The sequence below is a fragment of the Coregonus lavaretus genome (genome assembly GCF_964263955.1).
Source record: "Coregonus lavaretus genome assembly, chromosome: 18".
Taxonomy (NCBI): domain Eukaryota; kingdom Metazoa; phylum Chordata; class Actinopteri; order Salmoniformes; family Salmonidae; genus Coregonus; species Coregonus lavaretus.
The window spans coordinates 30,184,898-30,211,108 of record NC_140005.1 but is presented as its reverse complement, the minus strand read 5'-3'; the positions used below and the strand labels follow the sequence as shown (position 1 = coordinate 30,211,108).

General features: G+C 43.3%; 1 protein-coding gene across 1 annotated transcript in view; it reads right to left on the bottom strand.

The window, feature by feature from the left end:
• Positions 1-25,585, bottom strand: part of LOC311146127 (potassium channel subfamily K member 10-like) — a gene marked incomplete at both ends in the record, with an annotated part of 41,586 nt that extends 16,001 nt beyond the window's left edge. The window contains 2 exons of the mRNA XM_084182602.1: positions 12,210-12,622; positions 25,528-25,585. Of these exons, the coding sequence (XP_084038728.1) occupies positions 12,210-12,622; positions 25,528-25,585 (471 nt within the window). The remainder of the gene's footprint in view (positions 1-12,209; positions 12,623-25,527) is intronic.
• Between the last annotated feature and the right edge of the window lie 626 nt (positions 25,586-26,211).

The following is a 26,211-nucleotide window of genomic DNA, read 5'->3' as shown; positions in this document are numbered from 1 at the left end:
AAACCCCTGGCGCAGGGACTCAGAGATGTATGTCTCCATAGCCTCCATTTCAGCCTGTGACAGGGGATACACATGACTCCTGGGAGGCACAGCGTCTACCCGGAGGTTTATCGCGCAATCCCCCGCCCGATGAGGTGGTAATTTGGTCGCCTGCGTTTTGGAAAAACGTGTGCGCCAAATCGAGGTATTCGGGGGGAATGCGCACGGTGTAGGTACTGTCTGGACTTTCCACCGTGTTTGCACCAACGGAAACACAGAGACAACTACCCGGACACTCTCGCGACCACCCTGTGAGAACACTCTGCGGCCATGAAAAGGTGGGGTTGTGGAGTGCTAACTAGGGAATACCTAACACTACAGGAAAATAGGAGACTTAATAATACAAAAAAGTGACTTGCTCGCGATGAGTCTCGTGTGTAACCATAGTGACTGGTGCTGTAACCTCCCTAACAAGCTCGTGATCCGGGTCGGGCGGGGGTGGGAACGGGCAGCCCCCTCCCGGACGTCCTCTGGCCGCCAGCAGGTTGTCCAACCGGATGGCCATGTCCACCAGTTGAGTGAAGGACAACACAATGTCCCGGCAGGCTAGCTCCCTTTGGACATCCTCCCGTAGATAGCATCGGAAGTGGTCGATGAGGCCCGCTCGTTCCACCCGGACCCAGCTGCTATAGTCCGGAACTCCAGGGCGAAGTCCTGCGCAGTCCTCGTCCCCTGCCTCAGGTGGACCAGCCGCTCGCCCAACTCTCGACCCTCGGGCGGGTGATCGAAGACTGCCCGAAAGGGGCGAGCGAACTCCCCGTAGTTGTCCAACGCGGCTCCTCCTTCATTCCAGACCGCGTTGGCCAACTCCAGGGCTTTCCCCGAGAGGCAGGAGACGAGGGCGGACACCTTCTCCCGCTCCGATGGGGCCGGGCTGATGCTGGAATAGTAAAGCTCCAGTTGGAGGAGGAATCCCTGGCAGAGAGCAGCTGTCCCGTCAATCTCGTGGTCGGGATATACAGTGAGGGAAAAAAGTATTTGATCCCCTGCTGATTTTGTACGATTGCCCACTGACAAAGAAATGATCAGTCTATAATTTTAATGGTAGGTTTATTTGAACAGTGAGAGACAGAATAACAACAAAAAAATCCAGAAAAACGCATTTCAAAATGTTATAAATTGATTTGCATTTTAAAGAGGGAAATAAGTATTTAACCCCCTCTCAATCAGAAAGACTTCTGGCTCCCAGGTGTCTTTTATACAGGTGACGAGCTGAGATTAGGAGCACACTCTTAAAGGGAGAGCTCCTAATCTCACCTTGTTACCTGTATAAAAAACACCTGTCCACAGAAGCAATCAATCAATCAGATTCCAAACTCTCCACCATGGCCAAGATCAAAGAGCTCTCCAAGGATGTCAGGGACATGATTGTAGACCTACACAAGGCTGGAATGGGCTACAAGACCATCGCCAAGCAGCTTGGTGAGAAGGTGACAACAGTTGGTGCGATTATTCACAAATGGAAGAAACACAAAATAACTGTCAATCTCCCTCGGCCTAGGGCTCCATGCAAAATCTCACCTCGTGGAGTTGCAATGATCATGAGAACGGTGAGGAATCAGCCCAGAACTACACGGGAGGATCTCGTCAATGATCTCAACGCAGCTGGGACCATAGTCACCAATAAAACAATTGGTAACACACTACGCCGTGAAGGACTGAAATCCGGCAGCGCCCGCAAGGTCCCCCTCCTCAAGAAAGCACATATACAGGCCGTCTGAAGTTTGCCAATGAACATCTGAATGATTCAGAGGAGAACTGGGTGAAAGTGTTGTGGTCAGATGAGACCAAAATCGAGCTCTTTGGCATCAACTCAACTCGCCGTGTTTGGAGGCGGAGGAATGCTGCCTATGACCCCAAGAACACCATCCCCACCGTCAAACATGGAGGTGGAAACATTATGCTTTAGGGGTGTTTTTCTGCTAAGGGGACAGGACAACTTCACTGCATCAAAGGGACGATGGACGGGGCCATGTACCGTCAAATCTTGGGTGAGAACCTCCTTCCCTCAGCCAGGGCATTGAAAATGGGTTGTGGATGGGTATTCCAGCATGACAATGACCCAAAACACACGGCCAAGGCAACAAAGGAGTGGCTCAAGAAGAAGCACATTAAGGTCCTGGAGTGGCCTAGCCAGTCTCCAGACCTTAATCCCATAGAAAATCTGTGGAGGGAACTGAAGGTTTGAGTTGCCAAACGTCAGCCTCGAAACCTTAATGACTTGGAGAAGATCTGCAAAGAGGAGTGGGACAAAATCCCTCCTGAGATGTGTGCAAACCTGGTGGCCAACTACAAGAAACGTCTGACCTCTGTGATTGCCAACAAGGGTTTTGCCACCAAGTACTAAGTCATGTTTTGCAGAGGGGTCAAATACTTATTTCCCTCATTTTCTGTCTCTCACTGTTCAAATAAACCTACCATTAAAATTATAGACTGATCATGTCTTTGTCAGTGGGCAAACGTACAAAATCAACAGGGGATCAAATACTTTTTTCCCTCACTGTATGGATCCCTCTGGGTGCTGGGGTGTGGGTGGCTGGATCCGGTCGCCCAGCTGGTCCCTACAGATCGGGTCCTCTCCTCTCCAGGCGTTGGACGACCTGGAGAACCCGATCCATCACTTCTCCCAAGCTGGCTAGCATCGTCGAATGCTCCTGGACCCATGCCACGACTCCAGGCATGCGCTCCTCTCCTGCTGACTCCAAGGCGGGTGTGTGATTCTGTGATGGGTGATTTGAAGGAGTCAGGCGCAGGAGGGTTAATCACAGAATACAGAATTAATTCCGGAATATAGAGGTACTTGGAAATGCGTCAAACAGTCCAGTGCGCAAAACAGGCACACTGGAACCAAACAGGCACATGGGGAAAAATACCCTGGCAATACAAAATACACAGCTCAACCGAGCTACACTCTCCTCACATATAACAATCACACACAAGGACAAGGGGGCAGAGGGAACACTTATACTAAGTACTAATGAGGGGATATGAACCAGGTGTGTGTAATCAACAAGACAAAACAAATGGAATGATGAGATGAGGAGCGGCAGTGGCTAGAAGGCCGGTGACGACGAACGCCAAAGCCTGCCCGAACAAGGAGAGGTGGTAGCTTCGGAGGAAGTCGTGACAATCAGTATGTAAATTATTCACTTTTCCTCTCTGTCTTCCTGATTAATTTTAGTTCCTACAAAACCTCACCTGGATTAATCAATCTCCCGGGGGAGAGAGAGAAAAGGAAAGGACAAACATTAAATCATATGAGACCACACCTTCAATTCAGAACTCCAATCGAAAAGCTCAATAGGCATGAAGATGAGATGTTTACTTTAAACAGAACCCGCTAGCGACATCATTCAAACTGTATGGTTTGATGTCTGTATGATGAAAGGAATACATTAGTGTGACAAAATAGTATCCTTGCGACTCTATGCACTACTGGTAGACATTTGATTCTCTGCATGCTTAGTTAGAACAGGTTTTAACCCTACATTAAACCTACATATCATTAGAGATAAGTTAACCAATCATTCCACCTGGATTTAACCTTGACCCTGGGTTTAATCAATTGCCTATTTTGCTAAACAAATTAACTAGTGACTAGTGCCACAAACAGGTGGTGACTGCAACTTTACAAAGGGCATTGTAATGTTGCAGGAGTGTGTCTGTGCATGCCTGCAGGAGGAAACGCATGAGTAACTGGTAATACAACAACCCATTATAGCTGTGCAGTAAATTACAGCTTTTCCACCCGGTAAAGCCTTGGTTTCTCAAATGACTGCCTCACCTGGTTCACCAACTACTTCTCAGATAGAGTTCAATGTGTCAAATTGGAGGGCCTGTTGTCTGGACCTATGGCAGTCTCTATGGGGGTGCCACAGGGTTCAATTCTTGGGCCGACTCTTTTCTCCGTGTATATCAATGATGTCGCTCTTGCTGCTGGTGACTCTCAGATCCACCTCTACGCAGACGACACCATTTTGTATACATCTGGCCCTTCATTGGACACTGTGTTAACAAACCTCCAAATGAGCTTCAATGCCATACAACACTCCTTCCGTCGCCTCCAACTGCTCTTAAACACTAGTAAAACTAAATGCATGCTCTTAAATCGAACGCTGCTGGCACCCGCCCACCCGACTAGAATCACTACTCTCGACGGGTCTGACCTAGAGTATGTGGACAACTACACACACCTAGGTGTCTGGTTAGACTGTAAACTCTCCTTCCAGACTCACATTAAGCATCTCCAATCCAAAGTGAAATATAGAATCGGCTTCCTATTTCGCAACAAAGCCTCCTTCACTCATGCTGCCAACCACGCCCTCGTAAAACTGACTATCCTACCGATCCTTAACTTCAGCGATGTCATTTACAAAATAGCCTCCAACACTCTACTCAGCAAATTGGATGTAGTCTATCACAGTGCCATCCGTTTTGTCACCAAAGCCCCATATACTACCCACCACTGTGACCTGTACGCTCTTGTTGGCTGGCCCCTACTACATATTCGTCGCCAAACCCACTGACTCCAGGTCATCTATAAATCACTGCTAGGCAAATCTCCACCTTATCTTAGCTCATTGGTCACCATAGCAACACCCACCCGTAGTATGCGTTCCAGCAGGTATATCTCACTGGTCATCCCCAAAGCCAACACCTCCTTTGGCCGCCATTCCTTCCAGTTCTCTGCTGCCAATGACTGGAACGAACTGCAAAAATCTATGAAGCTGGAGACTCTTATCTCCCTCACTAACTTTAAGCATCAGTAGTCAGAGCACCTTACCGATCACTGCACCTGTACACAGCCCTTCTGAAATTAGCCCACTCAACTACCTCATCCCCATATTGTTATTTATTTTGCTCATTTGCACCCCAGTATCTCTATTTGCACATCATCTCTTGCACATCTATCATTCCAGTGTTAATACTAATTGTAATTATTTTGCACTATGGCCTATTTATTGCCTTACCTCCAAAACTTGCTACATTTGCACACACTGTATATATATTTTCTGTGGTATTTTTGACTTTTTGTTTTGTTTTACCCCATATGTAACTCTGTGTTGTTGTTTTTATCGCACTGCTTTGCTTTATCTTGGCCAGGTCGCAGTTGTAAATGAGAACTTGTTCTCAACTGGCTTACCTGGTTAAATGGTAAGGTGAAAAAAAAGACAGTATAGGGCAAATCATATATTTACTATTAAAACCAACTGCCTGTGGACAGTATAACATTCAAAAGCTCTATTTCAGAGCTAAAGCTCTTAGATAGGAAAAACAACAGGTCTTGATTGGAGTGGATGACACCATGAAGTCATGAAGTCACATTGTGCCACACACACTGAGTCATACCAACCCTGCCAGGCACTGCCAATTAGGCCCAATGTCCCGGTGGGCACACAGTGGGTGGGCAGCAGACACACTTCAAGGACAAACATATACACGCATGCATGCACGCACGCACACACACTCTTCTCGTAATTGACATTTCGCAGCCGACGCCCACATCAAACAGTTTGACAACAGTGAGCTGGGCTACTGCCCATGGTCATCAGGATGAAAGATGGCTGAATGACAGGCTTGCCACAGCACTAATGGCCGGGATATAGAACCTGTTTGGGGAACAGACATTTTGATGGAGTGCTTATTTTAAGAGTGCACGCCCCACAGGACATCTCTCAAGTGAGCACAGTTACTGCTTTTACTGTAACCTCTTTTTGCTGAGCTTCAGACATGGTTTTATCTCTCAAATGAAGGCTAATATCTAGATGTGGCTTGTTATAGAAGATGGACATGTACTGTAAGTCAATGCATTTTGTTTGCTCTGTCATCAATTAAGGAGTGACTCAACCTAGGGCTGTGGCGGTCATTACATTTTGTCAGCCGGTAAATGTCATGGAAATGACTGCCGGTCTCACGTTAATTGACAGTTAATTAATATAAACACGTTTAGCATCTCCAGGCCTCCACACATACAAGCCGCTGATGTGCGCCGTTGATTATTTTTTAAAAAAGTATAATAAATCAATTTAATATACACCATCACAATAAATCCATTATTTATTTTAGGCAGGTCTAAAGTATGATATGAAGAAAATGTATTTCAGAAGAACAGAATAGCATCTTTTGAGTCAGCCTGTACATGTACTGATGTGCGGCAGGTAGCTTAGTGGTTAAGAGCGTTGTGCCAGTAACCGAAAGTTCGCTGGTTCTAATCCCTGAGCCGACTAGGTGAAAAATCTGTCGATGTGCCCTTGAGCAAGGCACTTAACCCTAATTGCTCATGTAAGTCGCTCTGGATAAGAGCGTCTGCTAAGAAATTCTGAATGTACGTTATCTGGCTAAGTCCCCAAAAAAGCTTGCGCTCTACTCCTTGCCTCCGGCTCCACACACTGTTCTCTCATCAAGTGATAATAGTCTCACCCATGAGACTATTCACAATTTAATCTTTACTAATATGTGAAATTAGTTTGGATTTAGAATGGACCATTATCAAAGGGGCAGGAACAGGGGCAGGGGAAAAATACATGTAATCCGTACTCACTCGAATAGCGAATGGAGGCTGCATTTCCCGTGGTTCCTTTTCTATCATGCCAGGTAGGCAATGTGCTTAACATTAGCAGCTGAGAAATAAATATAGAAGCAGCTGGGATCCTCCTCTTTTTAGTGGCAACCATCAAAACGTTCACACGGGATTGCATATAGACGTGTCTGGGCTTATAAGAACCCTTATTTCACACCACGCATCAACCACTGTTTGAGGAGTAGCCTTTGCTGCGCGACAGGTGATACAGTGCCTTCGGAAAGTATTCAGACCCCTTGACTTTTTCCACATTTTGTTATATTACAGATTTATTCTAAAATTGATTAAATTGTTTTTTTCCCCCTCATCAATCTCACATAAAACCCCATAATGATGAAGCAAAAACAGGTTTTTATAAAAAATTAAATAATAATAATATCACATTTACATAAGTATTCAGACCCTTTACTCAGTACTTTGTTGAAGGACCTTTGGCAACGATTATAGCATTGAGTCTTCTTGGGTATGACATTACAAGCTTGGCACACCTGTATTTGGGGAGTTTCTCCCATTCTTCTCTGCAGATCCTCTCAAGCTCTGTCAGGTTGGATGCGGAGCGTCGCTGCACAGCTATTTTCAGGTCTCTCCAGAGATGTTTGATCGGGTTCAAGTCCGGGCTCTGGCTGGGCCACTCAAGGACATTCAGAGAATTGTCCCGAAGCCTCTCCTGCATTGTCTTGGCTGTGTGCTTAGGGTCGTTGTCCTGTTGGAAGGTGAACCTTCACCCCAGTCTGAGGTCCTGAGCGCTCAGGAGCAGGTTTTCATCAAGGATCTCTCTGTACTTTGCTCCGTTCATCTTTGCCTTGATCCTGACTAGTCTCCCAGTCCATGCCACTGAAAAACATCCCCACAGCATGATGCTGCCACCTCTGTGCTTCACCGTAGGGATGTTGCCAGGTTTCCTCCAGACGTGACGTGACGCTTGGCATTCAGGTCAAAGAGTTCAATTTTGGTTTCATCAGACCAGAGAATCTTGTTTCTCATGGTCTGAGAGTCTTTAGGTGCCTTTTGGCAAAGTCCAAGCGGGCTGTCATGTTCCTTTAACTGAGGAGTCCCTTCCGTCTGGCCACTCTACCATAAAGGCCTGATTGGTGGAGTGCTGCAGAGATGGTTGTCCGTCTAGAAGGTTCTCCCATCTCCATAGAGGAACTCTAGAGCTCTGTTAGAGTGACCATCGGGTTCTTGGTCACCTCCCTGACCAAGGCCCTTCTCCCCCGATTGCTCTAGGAAGAGTCTTGGTGGTTCCAAACTTCTTCCATTTAAGAATCATGGAGGCCACTGTGTTCTTGGGGACCTTCAATGCTGCAGAAATTTTTAGGTACCCTTCCCCAGATCTGTGCCTCGACACAATCCTGTCTCGGAGCTCTACGGACTATTCCTTCGACCTCATGGCTTGCTTTTTGCTCTGACATGCACTGTCAAATGTGGGACCTTATATAGACAGGTGTGTGCCTTTCCAAATCATGTCCAATCAACAGTGGTGTAAAGTACTTAAGTAAAAATACTTGAAAGTATTTTGGGGTATCTGTACTTTACTATTTCTATTTTTGACTACTTTTACTTTTACTTCACTACATTCCTAAAGAAAATGATGTACTTTTTACTCCAAACATTTTCCTTGACAACCAAAAGTACTCATTACATTTATCAAGAGAACATCCCTGGTCATTCCTACTGCCTCTGATCTGGCGGACTCACTAAACACATGCTTTATTTGTAAATTATGTCTGAGTGTTGGAGCCTGCCCCTGGCTATCCGTAAATTAAAAAAACAAGAAAATGGTGCCATCTGGTTTGCTTAATATTAGGAATTTTAAATGATTTATACTTTTAGTTTTGATACTTAAGTATATTTGAGCTATTACATTTACTTTTCATACTTAAGTATATTTAAAACCAATTTTTTTGTTTTACTTTTACTCAAGTAGGTTTTTACTGGGTGACTTTAACTTTTACTTGAGTCATTTTCTATTAATAATAATAATAATAATATGCCATTTAGCAGACGCTTTTATCCAAAGCGACTAACAGTCATTTGTGCATACATTTATACGTATGGGTGGTCCCGGGGATCGAACCCACTACCCTGGCATTACAAGCGCCATGCTCTACCAATTGAGCTACAGAGGACCTATTAAGGTATCTTTACTTTTACTCAAGTATGACAAATTGGGTACTTTTTCCACCACTGCCAATCAATTGAATTTACCACAGGTGGACTCCAATCAAGTTGTAGAAACATCTCAGGGATGATAAATGGAAACAGGATGCACCTGAGCTCAATTTCAAGTCTCATAGCAAAGGGTCTGAATACTTATGTAAATAAGGTATTTCTGTTTTTAATTTTTTATTAATTAGTAAAAATGTCTAGAAACCTGTTTTCGCTTTGTCATTATAGGGTATTGTGTGTAGATTGATGAGGAAAACAATTTATTTAATCAATTTTAGTATAAGGCTGTAACGTAACAAAATGTGGAAAATGTCAAGGGGTCTGAATACTTTCCGAATGCACTGTATAGCCAGCAACACTACATACAGAATTTGGGTTCAATTGGTAGGTATCAGTTACAGTACATCTTTCATATTTGTTGAATGTACTGAGACTACATTCCTACCTAGCCAAACTAAATGGCTTGAAAACACAGATGACTGTTCGACACAATAAACTGATGTCTGGTACACAAACAACGCTCTCTTTCTACAGCTTGTTTTTACATAAAAGAAACATGAACTCTTCTATGACCAGTGACCACCAGCTTGTTTTCCTGATTTAGCAACGTGTGGGCGCAGTTAAAGAGCAACAAATCAATACACAGCCTTAATTAGTCACAATATTCAGCATAAGGAGATTTTCTAGAAGTCCAGCTGTTACAATTTTTTAGGTAAGGCTGTATTTCTTACCCAGACAAACACCTATCAAGTTATTCCCCCAAGTCTTATTGTTTTTCTGCTGACAGTTTTGTAACAGACGACTGCTGGTCGATTGTGTGACTTAACTAACATGATGCCTGAAATTAATGTACATGATGTGTCATTGTGCATTATACTATAGCTTTCATGGCTAATATCATGGCTACACTCTTAGAAAAAAAGGTTCAAAAAGGGTTATTCGACTTTCCCCATAGGAGAACCCTTTTTGGTTCCAGGTAGAACCCTTTTGGGTTCCATGTTGAACCCTCTGTGAAAAGGTTTTTTACATGGAACCCAAAAAGTTTCTACCTGGAACCAAAAAAGGGTTCTCCAATGGGTTCTCCTATAGGGACAGCCGAATAACCTTTTTAGGTTCTAGATAACACCTTTATTTTTAAGACTGTACTTACTGAGACCCTGGGGGTCTTATTGTGCTTACTGTAGGAAGGATGCCCTGACCATAGAATTAGGAATTATAATAGAAAAATATTAATTCAATAGGATGTCTATAGACCTGACCTGTCAGTCTGCACATTACATTTCCTTATGAATTAGAACCCACAGCAGACCAGGGGGTAGTCAGCAGGGTGTGTGTGTTCCCATGCACTGCATGAAAATAAGTGTTTCCAGGTATTTTACTACCTGTACACATTCAGTGACATTTGTTGTGAGCAGGAGGTGAGCGGTAATTTCTCAAATTTGTGTGCCGATCGCTGCACAGTCCTGACCACGCACTGACACAAGTATTTCCGGGATCGTACACTCCCGATTACGCATTAACAAGGATTTCTGGGATCATACACTCCTGATTATTGGGCATTAACGTAATCTGACATTTTCGGGTGTGTAAACTGCATGACACTCGCGCTTGCGAAGGGTTGTCACTAATTACCACAGCCACAAAGTCAAAATGGGTTATATCGTAAAAATTCATGAAAACAAAAATGTGCTTTTGTTGTCTTAATTTAAGGTTAGAGTTAGACATAAGGTTAGCAGTGTGGTTAAGGTTAGGTTTAAAATCAAATTGTAGAAATAGGCAGGGTTTAGCCATTTGTGGCTGTGGTAACTAGTGACGAACCTTGGAAAGAGGAGACGTCATAGCGTCACGTCAGTACACACCCGACCAACTAGCTAGTACCACTCACGTTGGGGCGGGAATATTTGAATTTCAGTGTCAGTTAGCTAGTTAGATCCACTCATTGCCTTAATATTTAAAAAATTTGCACAGTCTTGTAAAAAAATTTCAAGCCTGTCTGCAATATTAGCTGTGATTTCAACGAGAAGACTTCAACAAGACTTTCAACAAAGTCGACTACAAAGGACTTCAAAAGAACCGAGGTAAGGGAACAATTTAGTCCTATGTTTGCTGTTCATTTCAATTATTTACTAGCTAGCTAGCTAACGTTAGTCAGCTGAATGAAGTACCAGAGATTCATATACATATTTTATCAAGCTAGCTAGCTACTTTGTGTGAAGCAAGCAGGAGTTTAGGGGTAAGAGTTGTTGCTAGCTGACGTTAGCTAAGCAAGTTAGCTGGCTAAGCTCGCTAGCGATAACAACCCTGACTAGCTAGCTAGTTCCTAACTCATATCTCATGACTCATGGACACAGCTGGAGGAATTCTAATGAGCTACTAAAGTAGGATTACAAATGTAACATGGATACAAACAACCCTATTTTACATTTCACTAGCTGGGCATCTACGTAACTCCTCAGATACATCTATGTACCTTTGCACTAAAGCTGCACACCCATAACTTTTTAGATGCGCCAATACCCAAGTCCATTCACTATGACACAATTGCTTGAGAACCTAGAATATATTTGAAGAGATTAGTGTTCATGTGAACAGACCAATACTTCTTGTATGCACATGTTGACCTTAAGAATTCCATGAGGATCCCATGATCATCTATAATAAACAGATCCCCTCATCTGCCAGATCACATAAATTATTAATTAGACCTAAATTAATTACCCATAACCATCACTATTCAATGTCCCAATGACCCCTTATGAAGGTCAGCCACACACACACACACCACACACACGCACGCACATACACTTCATGGCCAAAAGTATGTGGATTTGGCTATTTCGCTACCTGCCCGAATGCATAGTGCCAACAGTAAAGTTTAGTGGAGAAGGAATAATGGTCTGGAGCTGTTTTTCATGGTTCGGGCTAGGCCCCTTAGTTCCAGTGATGGGAAATCTTAACGCTACAGCACACAATTACATTCTACACGATTCTGTGCTTCCAACTTTGTGGCAAAGTTTGGGGAAGGCACTTTCCTGTTTCAGCATGACAATGCCCCCGTGCACAAAGCGAGGTCCATACAGAAATGTTTGTCGAGATCGGTGTGGAAGAACTTGACTGGCCTGCACAGAGCCCTGACCTCAACCCCATCGAATCCCTTTGGGTTGAATTGGAACGCCGACTGCGAGCCAAGCCTAATCGCCCAACATCCCTGCCCGACCTCACTAATGCTTTTGTGGCTGAATGTATGTAATTCCACACAGCAATGTTCCAACTAGTGAAGAGTGAAGGCTATTATAGGAGCAAAGGGGGCACCAACTCCTTATTAATGCCCATGATTTTGGAATGAGATGTTCGATGAGCAGGTGTCCACATACTTTTGACCATGTTGTGAACCACCACCATCACCACCACCAACATTCACCTTGATGAGTGCCTCCAGCTCAGCAGGCATGACACAGCTGTGCCTCTGCAGGAATGAAGCTTTCTCCAGGGTGATGCTGTCCTTCTGGTTGCTCTCGAAGGGCTGCTCCAGGGCCCGGAAGGCCAAGCCGCCCCCCACCAAGTAGGCCACCACCACCACGAACACCGCCACCACTGTCTTCCACTTCATCACAGAGTGGAGGGCCAAGAGGTCGCCGGTGGTGTCCATGCTGGCCACCACGCTGGCGGAGCGGGAGGAGACAGAGAGCCGGGGTAAGGGGCAGTGGCCGTTGGCCCCCTTGGGATCACAGCACATCGGGTTCTGCATGGCCGCCCCACTGGCCTGGACCAGGCTGGACTGGACCATCCCTGACTGGACCTTCTTGGGAGGGACCAAGTTGGACTGGACCACCACTACACAGGAGGAGAGAGAGTTAAAGTGTTAGCAAACCATTCTTTCATTAACCTGTAAGAATTTAGCTTATAGGAGCTAAATCGTGCATGTTCTTACAGGGCATTTTGACAGTGTTGTCATTGACCTTACTTGCCTTGAATAATACTCAAAAACAGCAAATGTTAAAGTAGCCCCACCTGTTTTGAGCCCCACATTTTTAGCAAAAATAAAATCTAATATATATATATTTTGGGCTTGCCTGTTTTGCATGTTATTGTGGCATTAATATGTGTCACATATCAGTTTGCAAACAATGTAAAAAAGATATACAGTCCTAGTCAAAAGTTTGGACACACCTACTCATTCAAGGGTTTTTCTTTATTTTTACTATATTCAACATTGTAGAATAATAGTGAAGACATCGAAACTATGAAATAACACATGGAATCATGTAGTAGCCAAAAAAGTGTTAAACAAATCAAAATATATTTTATATTTGAGATTCTTCAAAGTAGCTACCCTTTGCCTTGATGACAGCTTTGCACACTCTTGGCATTCTCTCAACAAGCTTCATGAGGTAGTCACCTGGAATGAATTTCAATTAACAGGTGTGCCTTGTTAAAAGTTAATATGTGGAATGTCTTTCCTTCTTAATGCGTTTGAGCCAATCAGTTGTGTTGTGGCCCCGTGTAGCTCAGTTGGTAGAGCATGGCGCTTGCAACGCCAGGGTTGTGGGTTCGTTTCCCACGGGGGGCCAGTATGAAAAAATGTATGCACTCACTAACTGTAAGTCGCTCTGGATAAGAGCGTCTGCTAAATGACTAAAATGTAAAATGTAAATGTTGTGACATTGTAGCGGTGGTATACAGAAGATAGCTCTATTTGGTAAAAGACTAAGTCCATATAATGGCAAGAACAGCTCAAATAAGCAAAGAGAAATGTCAAGAACTTTGAAAGTTTCCTCAAGTGCAGTCGGAAAAACAAGAAGCGCTATGATGAAACTAGCTCTCATGAGGACCACCACAGGAAAGGAAGACCCAGAGTTCTCTGCAGAGGATAAGTTCATTAGAGTTAACTGCACCTCAGATTGCAGCCCAAATAAATGCTTCACAGAGTTCAAGTAAAAGACACATCTCAACATCACTGTTCAGAGGAGACTGCGTGAATCAGGCCTTCATGGTTCAATTGCTGCAAAGAAACAACTACTAAAGGACACCAATAAGAAGAAGAGACTTGCTTGGGCCAAGAAACACGAGCAATGGACATTAGACCGGTGGAAATCTGTCCTTTGGTCTGATGAGGACAACCACCGTGTCTTTGTGAGACGCAGAGTAGGTGAACGGATGTACTCCGCATGTGTGGTTCCCACCGTGAAGCATGGAGGAGGAGGTGTGATGGTGTGGGGGTGCTTTGCTGGTGACACTGTCTGTGATTTATTTAGAATTCAAGGCGCACTTAACCAGCATGGCTACCACAGCATTCTGCAACGATACGCCATCCCATCTGGTTTGCGCTTAGTGGGACTATCATTTGTTTTTCAACAGGACAATGACCCAACACACCTCCAGGCTGTGTAAGGGCTATTTGACCAAGAAGGAAAGTGATGGAGTGCTGCATCAGATGACCTAGCCTCCACAATCACCCGACCTCAACCCAATTGAGATGGTTTGGGATGAGTTGGACCGCAGAGTGAAGGAAAAGCAGCCAACAAAGTGCTCAGCATATGTGGGAACTCCTTCAAGACTGTTGGAAAAGCATTCCAGGTGAAGCTGGTTGACAGAATGCCAAGAGTGTGCAAAGCTGTCATCAAGGCAAAGGGTGACTACTTTGAAGAATCTAAAATCTAAAATATATTTTGATTTGTTTAACACTTTTTTGGTTACTACATGATTCCATATGTGGTATTTCATAGTTTTGATGTCTTCACTATTATTCTACAATGTAGAAAATAGTACAAATAAACAAAAACCCTTGAATGAGTAGGTGTGTCCAAACTTTTGACTGGTACTGTATATCATTGAGTTAATAAAGTCACATCCAAACATGGTCTCTTTTTTGTTTTCTTGAGTAAGGCAGCTCCAAAATGCAGCCTAGCTCAGTGCTTTCTGTGGTGGTGGGGCAAGCCAACAGAAAATACGGAGCGTTGCGCCGTGATTGGCTCAGTGTTCTGTCACTCATGGGGACACTACGTCACCGCCAAGTCTAAGGGTAGACTTAGAAAATTCAAGCCCCTTGGTTGCTGCCATATAGTTACATTAGAAGTTCCCTTCCAAGAAGGCTCAAGGTCATTGGCCACAGATGAAATGACATCAAATCACGTTACAGTGGCTTGCGAAAGTATTCACCCCCCTTGGCATTTTTCCTACTTTGTTGCCTTACAACCTGGAATTAAAATTGATTTTTTGAAGATGCAAAATAATTTATTTGTGTGAAACAAACAAGAAAAAATAAATAGAAAAAACATAACTATTCACCCCCCAAAGTCAATACATTGTAGAGGCACATTTTGCAGCAATTATAGCAGCAAGTCTCTTGGGGTATGTCTCTATAAGCTTGGCACATCTAGCCACTGGGATTTTTGCCCATTCTTCAAGGCAAAACTGCTCCAATTCCTTCAAGTTGGATGGGTTCCGCTGGTGTACAGCAATCGTTAAGTCATACCACATATTCTCAATTGGATTGAGGTCTGGGCTTTGACTAGGCCATTCAAGACATTTAAATGTTTCCCCTTAAACCACTCAAATGTTGCTTTAGCAGTATGCTTAGGGTCATTGTCCTGCTGGAAGGTGAACCTCCATCCCAGTCTCAAATCTCTGGAAGACTGAAACAGGTTTCCCTCAAGAATTTCCCTGTATTTAGCGCCATCCATCATTCCTTCAATTCTGACCAGTTTCCCAGTCCCTGCCGATGAAAAACATCCCCACAGCATGATGCTGCCACCACCATGCTTCACTGTGGGGATGGTGTTCTCGGGGTGATGAGAAAACATAGCGTTTTCCTTGATGGCCAAAAAGCTCAATTTTAGTCTCATCTGACCAGAGTACCTTCTTCCATATGTTTGGGGAGTCTCCCACATGCCTTTTGGCGAACACCAAACGTGTTTGCTTATTTTTTTCTTTAAGCAATGGCTTTTTTCTGGCTACTCTTCCGTAAAGCCCAGCTCTGTGGAGTGTACGGCTTAAAGTGGTCCTATGGACAGATACTCCAATCTCCGCTGTGGAGCTTTGCAGCTCCTTCAGGGTTATCTTTGGTCTCTTTGTTGCCTCTCTGATTAATGCCCTCCTTGCCTGGTCCGTGAGTTTTTGTGGGCGGCCCTCTCTTGGCAGGTTTATTGTGGTGCCATATTCTTTCCATGTTTTAATAATGGATTTAATGGTGCTCCGTGGGATGTTCAAAGTTTCTGATATTTTTTTATAACCCAACCCTGATCTGTACTTCTCCACAACTTTGTCCCTGACCTGTTTGGAGAGCTCCTTGGTCTTCATGGTGCCGCTTGCTTGGTGGTGCCACTTGCTTAGTGGTGTTGCAGACTCTGGGGCCTTTCAGAACAGGTGTATATATACTGAGATCATGTGACAGATCATGTGACACTTAGATTGCACAAAGGTGGACTTTATTTAACTAATTATGTGACTGCTGAAGGTAATTGGTTGCACCAGATCTTATTTAGGGGCTTCATAGCAAAGGGGGTGAATACATATGCACGCACCACTTTTCCGTTATTTTTATTTTTTTTACAATTTAGCTGTTGCCAAGGCTGCAGCTACTCTTCCTGGGGTCCAGCAAAAGTAAGGAAGTTATACATTTTAAAAACATTACAATACATTCATAACAGATTTCACAACATATTAAGTGTGTGCCCTCTACTCTACTACCACATATCTATAACACAAAATCAATGTGTACGTGTGTATAGTGTGTATGTTATCGTGTGTTTGTATGCATGTGCCTATGTTTGTGTTGCTTCACAGTCCCTGCTGTTCCATAAGGTGTATTTGTATCTGTTTTTTAAATCTAATTTTACTGCTGGCATGAGTTACTTGATGTGGAATAGAGTTCCATGTAGTCATGGCTCTATGTAGTACTGTGCGCCTCCCATAGTCTGTTCTTGACTTGGGGACTGTGAAGAGACCTCTGGTGGCATGTCTTGTGGGGTATGCATGGGTGTCCGACAGACAGCTCGGTTCATTCAACATGTCAATACCTCTCACAAATACAAGTAGTGATGAAGTCAATCTCTCCTCCACTTTGAGCCAGGAGAGATTGACATGCATATTATTAATGTTAGCTCTGTGTACATCCAAGGGCCAGCCGTGCTGCCCTGTTCTGAGCCAATTGCAACATTCCTAAGTCCCTCTTTGTGGCACCTGACGACACAACTGAACAGTACTCCAGGTGCAACAAAACTAGGGCCTGTAGGACCTGCCTTGTTGATAGCGCTGTTAAGAATGCAGAGCATCGCTTTATTATAGACAGACTTCTCCCCATCCTAGCTACTGTTTTATCAATATGTTTTGACCATGACAGTTTACAATCCAGGGTTACTCCAAGTTACTCTCCTCAACTTGCTCAATTTCCAAATTAGTCATTACACGATTTAGTTGAGGTTTACGGTTTAGTAAATGATTTGTCCCAAATAAAATGCTTTTAGTTTTTGAAATATTTAGGACTAACTTATTCCTTGCCACCCATTCTGAAACTAACTGCAGCTCTTTGTTAAGTGTTGCTGTCATTTCAGTCACTGCGGTAGCTGATGTGTATAGTGATGAGTCATCCGCATACATAAGCATGTCATTAGTAAAGATTGAAAAAAGTAAGGGGCATACAGTCGTGGTCAAACGTTTTGAGAATGACAAAAATGTTAATTTTCACAAGGTCTGCTGCCTCAGTTTTGATGATGGCAATTTGCATATACTCCAGAATGTTATGAAGAGTGATCAGATGAATTGCAATTAATTGCAAAGTTCCTCTTTGCCATGAAAATGAACTTAATCCCCAAAAAAACATTTCCACTGCATTTCAGCCCTGCCACAAAAGGACCAGATGACATCATGTCAGTGATTCTCTCGTTAACACAGGTGAGAGTGTTGACGAGGACAAGGCTGGAGATCACTCTGTCATGCTGATTGAGTTAGAATAACAGACTGGAAGCTTTAAAAGGAGGGTGGTGCTTGAAATCATTGTTCTTCCTCTGGTAACCATGGTTACCTGCAAGGAAAAATGTGCTGTCATCATTGCTTTGCACAAAAAGGGCTTCACAGGCAAGGATATTGCTGCTTGTAAGATTGCATCTAAATCAACCATTTATCGGATCATCAAGAACTTCAAGGAGAGTGGGTCAATTGTTGTGAAGAAGGCTTTAGGGCGCCCAAGAAAGTCCAGCAAGTGCCAGGACCGTCTCCTAAAGTTGATTCAGCTGCGGGATCGGGGCACCACCAGTGCAGAGCTTGCACAGGAATGGCAGCAGGCAGGTGTGAGTGCATTTGCACGCACAGTGAGGCAAATACTTTTGGAGGATGGCCTGGTGTCAAGAAGGGCAGCGAGGAAGCCACTTCTCTCCAGGAAAAACATCAGGGACAGACTGATATTCTGCAAAAGGTACAGGGATTGGACTGCTGAGGACTGGGGTAAAGTCATTTTTTCTGATCAATCCCCTTTCCGATTGTTTGGGGCATCCGGGAAAAAAGCTTGTCCGGAGAAGACAAGGTGAGCGCTACCATCAGTCCTGTGTCATGCCAACAGTAAAGCATCCTGAGACCATTCATGTGTGGGGCTGCTTCTCACTCTCACAATTTTGCCTAAGAACACAGCCATGAATAAAGAATGGTACCAACACATCCTCCGAGAGCAACTTCTCCCAACCATCCAATAATAGTTTGGTGACGAACAATGCCTTTTCCAGCATGATGGAGCACCTTGCCATAAGGCAAAAGTGATAACTAAGTGGCTTGCCATAAGGCAAAAGTGATAACTAAGTGGCTAAGTGGCTAAACATCGATATTTTGGATCCATGGCCAGGAAACTCCCCAGACCTTAATCCCATTTAAGAACTTGTGGTCAATCCTCAAGAAGCAGGTGGACAAAAAAAAATCCACAAATTCTGACAAACTCCAAGCATTGATTATGCAAGAATGGGCTGCCATCAGTCAGGATGTGGCCCAGAAGTTAATTGACAACATGCCAGGGCGGATTGCAGAGGTCTTGAAAAAGAATGGTCAACACTGCAAATATTGACTCTTTGCATAAACTTAATGTAATTGTCAATAAAAGCCTTTGACACTTATGGAATGCTTGTAATTATACTTCAGTATACCATAGTAACATCTGACAAAAATATATAAAAACACTGAAGCAGCAAACTTTGTGAAGACCAATACTAGTGTCATTCTCAAAACCTTTAACCACGACTGTAGACACATTGGACATAAACATTACACAACATGTTGGAAATCGCAAATTCAACAATGAGTGGTTTGGAAGAAATCGGTGACAGTGGCTAACTGCAAGCATTGCAACTGGGAAGTCGGGAATAAACGAGCTCCGACTGGGAAAATATGTTTTGAACGGTCATCCAACTCGGAATTGTAAATCCGGCATCTTTCTCTTTCTTTGATGACAAAATTTGCCTACGAAGGACCGCCGCGCCACCTTCCTGTTTAAGTGAGCACAGCACAACAAGGTGAGTCCAAAAATGTATTGTATGCTGCTGCATAAATGATGTAATATGCCAGGGAGATATGTATACTGTAGCTAAGAAAGTGATACTAAGTGTATATTGTGTAGTAAGCTGTTAGTAGCCCATGTGCCTCACCCTAATAATTTGGTCTATTTTCACCTCTTAATTTCGCCTACTGTTCTAACTTGGTGGTGCACATATAGCCTATAACCTGTTTTAGAGAAATGTAATCATTGAATATTGTAAGAGCTTTCATTGTCTGCTTATATGCCCCCTTTATTTATCCTACGGTTCTGACTTGGTGTACAGGGAGAACACTGTAAGAACAGCCCATGTTCTGAATTCTGTCGCTGTACAGTGCCTTGCAAAAGTATTCATCCCTCTTGGCATTTTTCTTATTTTGTTGCATTACCTGTAATTTAAATGGATTTTTATTTGGATTTAATGTAATGGACATACACAAATAAACTTGTTTCAAAAAATTCTACAAAATAAATAACGGAAAAGTGGTGCGTGCATATGTATTCACCCCCTTTGCAATGAAGCCCCTAAATAAGATCTGGTGCAACCAATTAGCTTCAGAAGTCACATAACTAGTTAAATAAAGTCCACCTGTGTGCAATCTAAGTGTCACATGATCTGTCACATGATCTCAGTATATATACACCTGTTCTGAAAGGCCCCAGAGTCTACAACACCACTAAGCAAGGGGCACCACCAAGCAAGCGGCACCATGAAGACCAAGGAGCTCTCCAAACAGGTCAGGGACAAAGTTGTGGAGAAGTACAGATCAGGGTTGGGTTATAAAAAAATATCAGAAACTTTGAACATCCCACGGAGCACCATTAAATCCATTATTAAAACATGGAAAGAATATGGCACCACAACAAACCTGCCAAGAGAGGGCCGCCCACCAAAACTCACGGACCAGGCAAGGAGGGCATTAATCAGAGGCAACAAAGAGACCAAAGATAACCCTGAAGGAGCTGCAAAGCTCCACAGCGGAGATTGGAGTATCTGTCCATAGGACCACTTTAAGCCGTACACTCCACAGAGCTGGGCTTTACGGAAGAGTGGCCAGAAAAAAGCCATTGCTTAAAGAAAAAAATAAGCAAACACGTTTGGTGTTCGCCAAAAGGCATGTGGGAGACTCCCCAAACATATGGAAGAAGGTACTCTGGTCAGATGAGACTAAAATTGAGCTTTTTGGCCATCAAGGAAAACGCTATGTCTGGCGCAAACCCAACACCTCTCATCAGCCCGAGAACACCATCTCCACAGTGAAGCATGGTGGTTGGCAGCATCATGCTGTGGGGATGTTTTTCATTGGCAGGGACTGGGAAACTGGTCAGAATTGAAGGAATGATGGATGGCGCTAAATACGGGGAAATTCATGACGGAAACCTGTTTCAGTCTTCCAGAGATTTGAGACTGGGATGGAAGTTCACCTTCCAGCAGGACAATGACCCTAAGCATACTGCTAAAGCAACACGCTAGTGGTTTAAGGGGAAACATTTAGATGATGTTCTCTTTAAGGAATACCTGGAATAGTATAACAGTAATCCTTCTACCCCCCCATTAAAAATAAAATATAATAATCATAATTTTAAAATATATATATAAATGTGGGTGGTTGTCCCACTGGCTATCATTAGTTGAATGCACCAATTTGTAAGTTGCTCTGGATAAGAGCGTCTGCTAAATGACTTAAATGTAAATGTAAAAATCTAAATGTCTTGGAATGGACTAGTCAAAGCCCAGACCTCAATCCAATTGAGAATCTGTGGTATGACTTAAAGATTGCTGTACACCAGCGGAACCCATCCAACTTGAAGGAGCTGGAGCAGTTTTGCCTTGAAGAATAGGCAAAAGAGACATACCACAAGAGACTTGCAGCTGTAATTGCTGCAAAAGGTGACTCTACAATGTATTGACTTTGGGGGGGGTGAATAGTTATGCACGCTCAAGTTCTGTTTTTTTGTCTTATTTCTTGTTTGTTAAAAACAAAAAAATATGCATCTTGAAAGTGGTAGGCATGTTATGTAAATCAAATGATACAAACCCCCCAAAAAATCCATTTTAATTCCAGGTTCTAAGGCAACAAAATAGGAAAAATTCCAAGGGTGGTGAATACTTTCACAAGCCACTGTACATTTAAAAAGTGCTGAACAAATAGTTATATTGATTACGTCCGTCGTAGCTCGCTCATTAATGTCTTAATCGAAATTACGGATTGCCTCTTATTCGCTTGTCGTCCCCTTTATGCCATAGTTTGTACATCTCAATTGTTAGTAGAAACAACATTTGTTTAAGCAAGTCAGCCATATCAGCTATGTTTTTTTTTAAGGCAGTAAATGAACTATTTCGCTGACAGACAAGGCTCCGCTGATAGCCAGCTGTAGCAGTGGTAAGGTGTTAGGACTGCTGTTAGGACATGTAGGCCATAACAGTTTGTGGGTACCGTTTGTCACTGTTATAGTGCAATGAATGTATTGTTTGCTGGCATGCATCCCACTTATTGTTTTTTTGCCCCACCAAGATTTACATGCTAAAATTGCCACTGCTGATGCCCCATTCCATCCTAGGGTAGCATAGCGTTTCATCTCTCTCTCTCAGAGAACCCAGCAGGCCATTGCGATATGTAATAATGTTACCACAGTGAGAATTGTTTTGTATTCAATCCTCGATTCTAATTTCCACAGCCGTGTCTAAACCGCATTATGCGGTGGGTGTTTTGATATCAAGGGAAGGATAAGTTGTTGTTGATACACAGACACTGAGAACATTGACAAAAGTGTGCTTAAAAAATGTAACCACCTTCTTCTCCGAAAGCAGGATTCGATCTCTCTAATAGACAAGCGTGGCCCGTAAGAGAGGGGGATAACTGCCACTGGGTCATTGCTTTGCGAATGGGGTGGGTCACCCAAGGTGGGGGATTGTGTCAAGGAGGCATCCATATTTAGATCATTTTATGTATAAATGGTAAGAGACCCCCCCCCCCCCCCCCTCATCCTATGGGAGATTGTTCTGACTGAGCCCCAGAGGGGGTGGGAGGGGCCTGGCTGGGTTTCACCATGATGCAATACCTAACGCTCTGTTTTTAAAAAGAGCTCATTGTTCATAGAGAGGTGCTTCTTTGTTTAATTTGAGAGATTGACTGGCTATATACAGTGGCTATGTAACGTGCTAGCCCAATCTAAAAAATAAAGTGACACAATCTAAAAAGCCCCTGCCAGTATTCTAGAAGCAAATCTCTTATTGTACAAGAGAGATGTTTGTGTAATTCCAACAAGAAGCCTTGGTCGCAGGATATATGTCATACTTTGCATACTATATGTAATACATTAATTTAATACATATCTGAGAGAATATGCGTGATTTGTGAAGAATTGTATTTTTCAATATAAACTGTAGACCTTTTGTGTATTTCACTGTATTATACAGTTACTATACTACCACATACTATGTTCCTGGAACAACTGTCTAGCATCCTTCAGTATGAACACCAACACAACCCGTCATGAAGACTCAAGGACATCAAGGAAGTTTCACTCACTTACAGGGATCGAAATCATGTTAGTCTATCCTTTGACATGGATCACAGCTTAAATGGATCAAAACAAACTGATGTTATCAGGATGGGAACACATAGCCAGAGATTTACCAACATCAACACCAACATGGCCACTTTGAGTTACCACATTACCGGTGCCTAGCAAAACATTCTCAAGCTATTTTTAGGACATTAAGGGCAGTTTGCCGGACACAGATTAAGCGTAGTCCTGGACTTAAAACTATTTTCAATGAAGACTCCCCATTGAGCTTGCTTTTTAGTCCAGGACTAGGCGTTCGGGAAACTGTCCCAAAAAGAGTAACTTCACAATTAAGGAATTCCCAATGAACTTCTTAGGGTGGGTGGGTTTATTTTTAGGAAGACATTTTGTGTAATATTTTCAGACTTGCAAGCTACAGAGAGGGGCTTGCTGATGGACATTATAGAACATCCAACCCACCCATTCAAGTGTCTTGACTTATCCTACAAAACCATTAACTCTCTCTCTCTCTCTCGTTACCAGAGGAATCCATGATGATTGGTGATCATGATATGATCATACCTCCAATATCTCATGCTGAGCCACACAAATTGCAAGTGTAAAATCTGATACCTAAACTTTTTCTATACTGTTGTGGCACAGTAACCTGACAACTCACACTAAATTATTCCACTGCTCTGCCTTTAGCTCATAAAGAATAGTAGAGCATCCCTATATAGTTCCCATTATGGCATCTGTGAGCACACTGCAGAGGGTGGCATTCAGTTAAGGGTCAGGGAGGTACTCAAATCCAGACCAGAGAGCTAGATGGAGAACTCTACTGCCCAAAAGCCTGCTTTAGCATGGGGCGCGGCATTGAGGACTTTCACCATTTTTAAATAGTCAACTGGGTGGGACTTCCTATGGGTTAAGGGAGGATCACATGAATCCATCCGGGTCATCAGGAGGGATCAGCCACAAAGTTTATAATCCCAGAGGCGCAACATCTCGAGACGCTTGCGAAGCAGACCAAGCAGACCAGGTCGGGGTTTGGGGTTTGATAAGTCAATGAGAGAAGTGAAACATTCTTCCTTAGTTTTTTATTTTCTCGAAATCTAAACGCTCAACCTAGGTTCGAGTCAATGTCTTAAAGGGACACTTCAGGATTTTGGCAATGAGGCCTTTTATCTACTTCCCCAGAGATGAACTAGTGGATACCATTTTTATGTCTCTGTATGCGGTTTGAAGGAAGTTGCTAACTAGCACTAGCGCAATTGCTAACTAGCGTTAGCGCAATGACTGGGAGTCTATGGGTATCTGATTGCATGCTAGCAGATACCCATCAGCAGATACCCATAGACGTCCAGTCATTAGTTAGCATTGGCTCACGAAACCTACCTCTAACTTCGTTAATACTGGACACAGAGACATACAAATGGTATCAACGAGTTAATCTGATTTTGGGGGAGTAGATAAAAGGCCTCATTGCCAAAATCCTGAAGTATCCCTTTAAGTAGTTGAATATGTTATTACTCCAACCTCAGGAAAGTGACAAACTAACAAGTTTTCATTTTCGTCAAAATCAACTTTATATCGAAAGATTCCCTTTGATTTGATGGGCTGCACATGTGCAGTTCAGCGCGAGACGACTGTTAGACCCGATTTTGTGTTTCTGCGCATGAGCTTAGCTAGCCAACATCGTCATGACATCGCCTACAAGTGTGATAGGCATAAACTGCTTCTCCAATAGAAATACCCTATCTTCATACTGTACTGACTTTGGATCAGCCAATGAATTACACTAGTGAGCAAACATTCCATAACTGCAGGTGGCAGTAAATCACCAACCTTGGCTTTATACCTGTTCAAACAACATACTATACAGGTGGCAGTGTGCACCCTTTCAGTTTCTTTGCCAAGTCAATGATGTAGTAGAAGAAGAAAATGTACTACTTCAAAATGGAGATGGCCTCAATGGCGCTGCCCATGCTCTCACATACGCCATAATGGGACAGATACAATGATGCGATGTCTATCATAAGTCTATGATCCAGACTCATTGGGGAGAAGAAACTAACGTCCGTGGGCGTGGCGTAGTGTTTGGCTGGAGCAAGGAGTCTGGGTAGCCAGGCAAGTGGCACAGTGGGAGGCCAGAATATTGATTTATTCAGCCTAGCAGCTGTAGATGGGGAACACCTCATGAAAGGAGTCTGTCTGTGTGGGTTCAGTATGGAGATTAAGAGCGGAGGACCACATTCAAATACTGAATCAGATAATAGCATGTGGAATGTCAGTAGAAAGGCTCTGTCTCTGCCCAGTAATTCCCAATTGTCCTGAATGGCATCTCCCCAGCAGCTGTCCTTTCTCCGCCTCTATCTATCCCTAACGAAGAGCACACTGTAGCCTACCACAAAGCTGAGCACACAAGGGATGGAGAAGAAAGAGATCCACTCCCAACCACCTTGCGTCATAAAAAGCACTGCCTGATTATAAATGGCATTAAAGCTCCTATTGTAGATGAAATAAACACAAAATAAATCATTTGAAAGAAAGTCTATAGCACATATATTCACAGTTTAACTGATTTTGTCCAAGTCACACAGTAAAGATGCTGAGACAACTGTATACCCAGGTTCTTCAGTCAGCATAGGGCATCCTTGCACAAAGCTATCCTTACACAAACTCCACTTTTAGAGTAAAATTTACATTTACTAACCTTGTTGTTCGGGTTCCCAATTGACTTGTTTTCTAGGGTTTTCCAGTGGGAATTTCATAGCTATTGTTCTTCTCAATAAACACAAAGACCATAGATCTGCTCAATAGCGCTTGAGAAAATGTAGAAAAATAAACCAAATCTGCCAGCGCCCTTGTCACAAATCTGTGTTATTGTTGCTTAGAATGGCATAACAAAATATACCGGGAGAGTAAGGCGAAAATTGCATTGTCTGGAGCAATGACTGGGTCTTAAGACATGGATGTAGCCTATCCTTCTCTCAGCTTGACATGGGCGGATGCACCCCAGCGGTGCACGCCTGGACACATTGATCGTAATGAGGTTTATTTATGTGTACTGTCTGTCGCACCACTCAGGACCACCCTATGGGCTACAACACATTTCACACGCCAGTCCACTTGTAGAAGGCTCGGAACAGAAGTGGACAACGAACGCATTTAGAACAACACACATTCACAAGGATGAGGATGGCACCCTCAACAAAGGAAGAACGACGTTTATTGTATAGTAGTCTATCTCTCCATCAATGGACGCTTTTTAAAAAGTTCCAATGATATTACCACTAATACTGTAGGCTCATTATATACATGCTAATTAACAAATATGTAAATGTATTACTTACTATTTTGTGCCAGGGAGGGATAGCGCCTATCCTCCTTGTTCGGT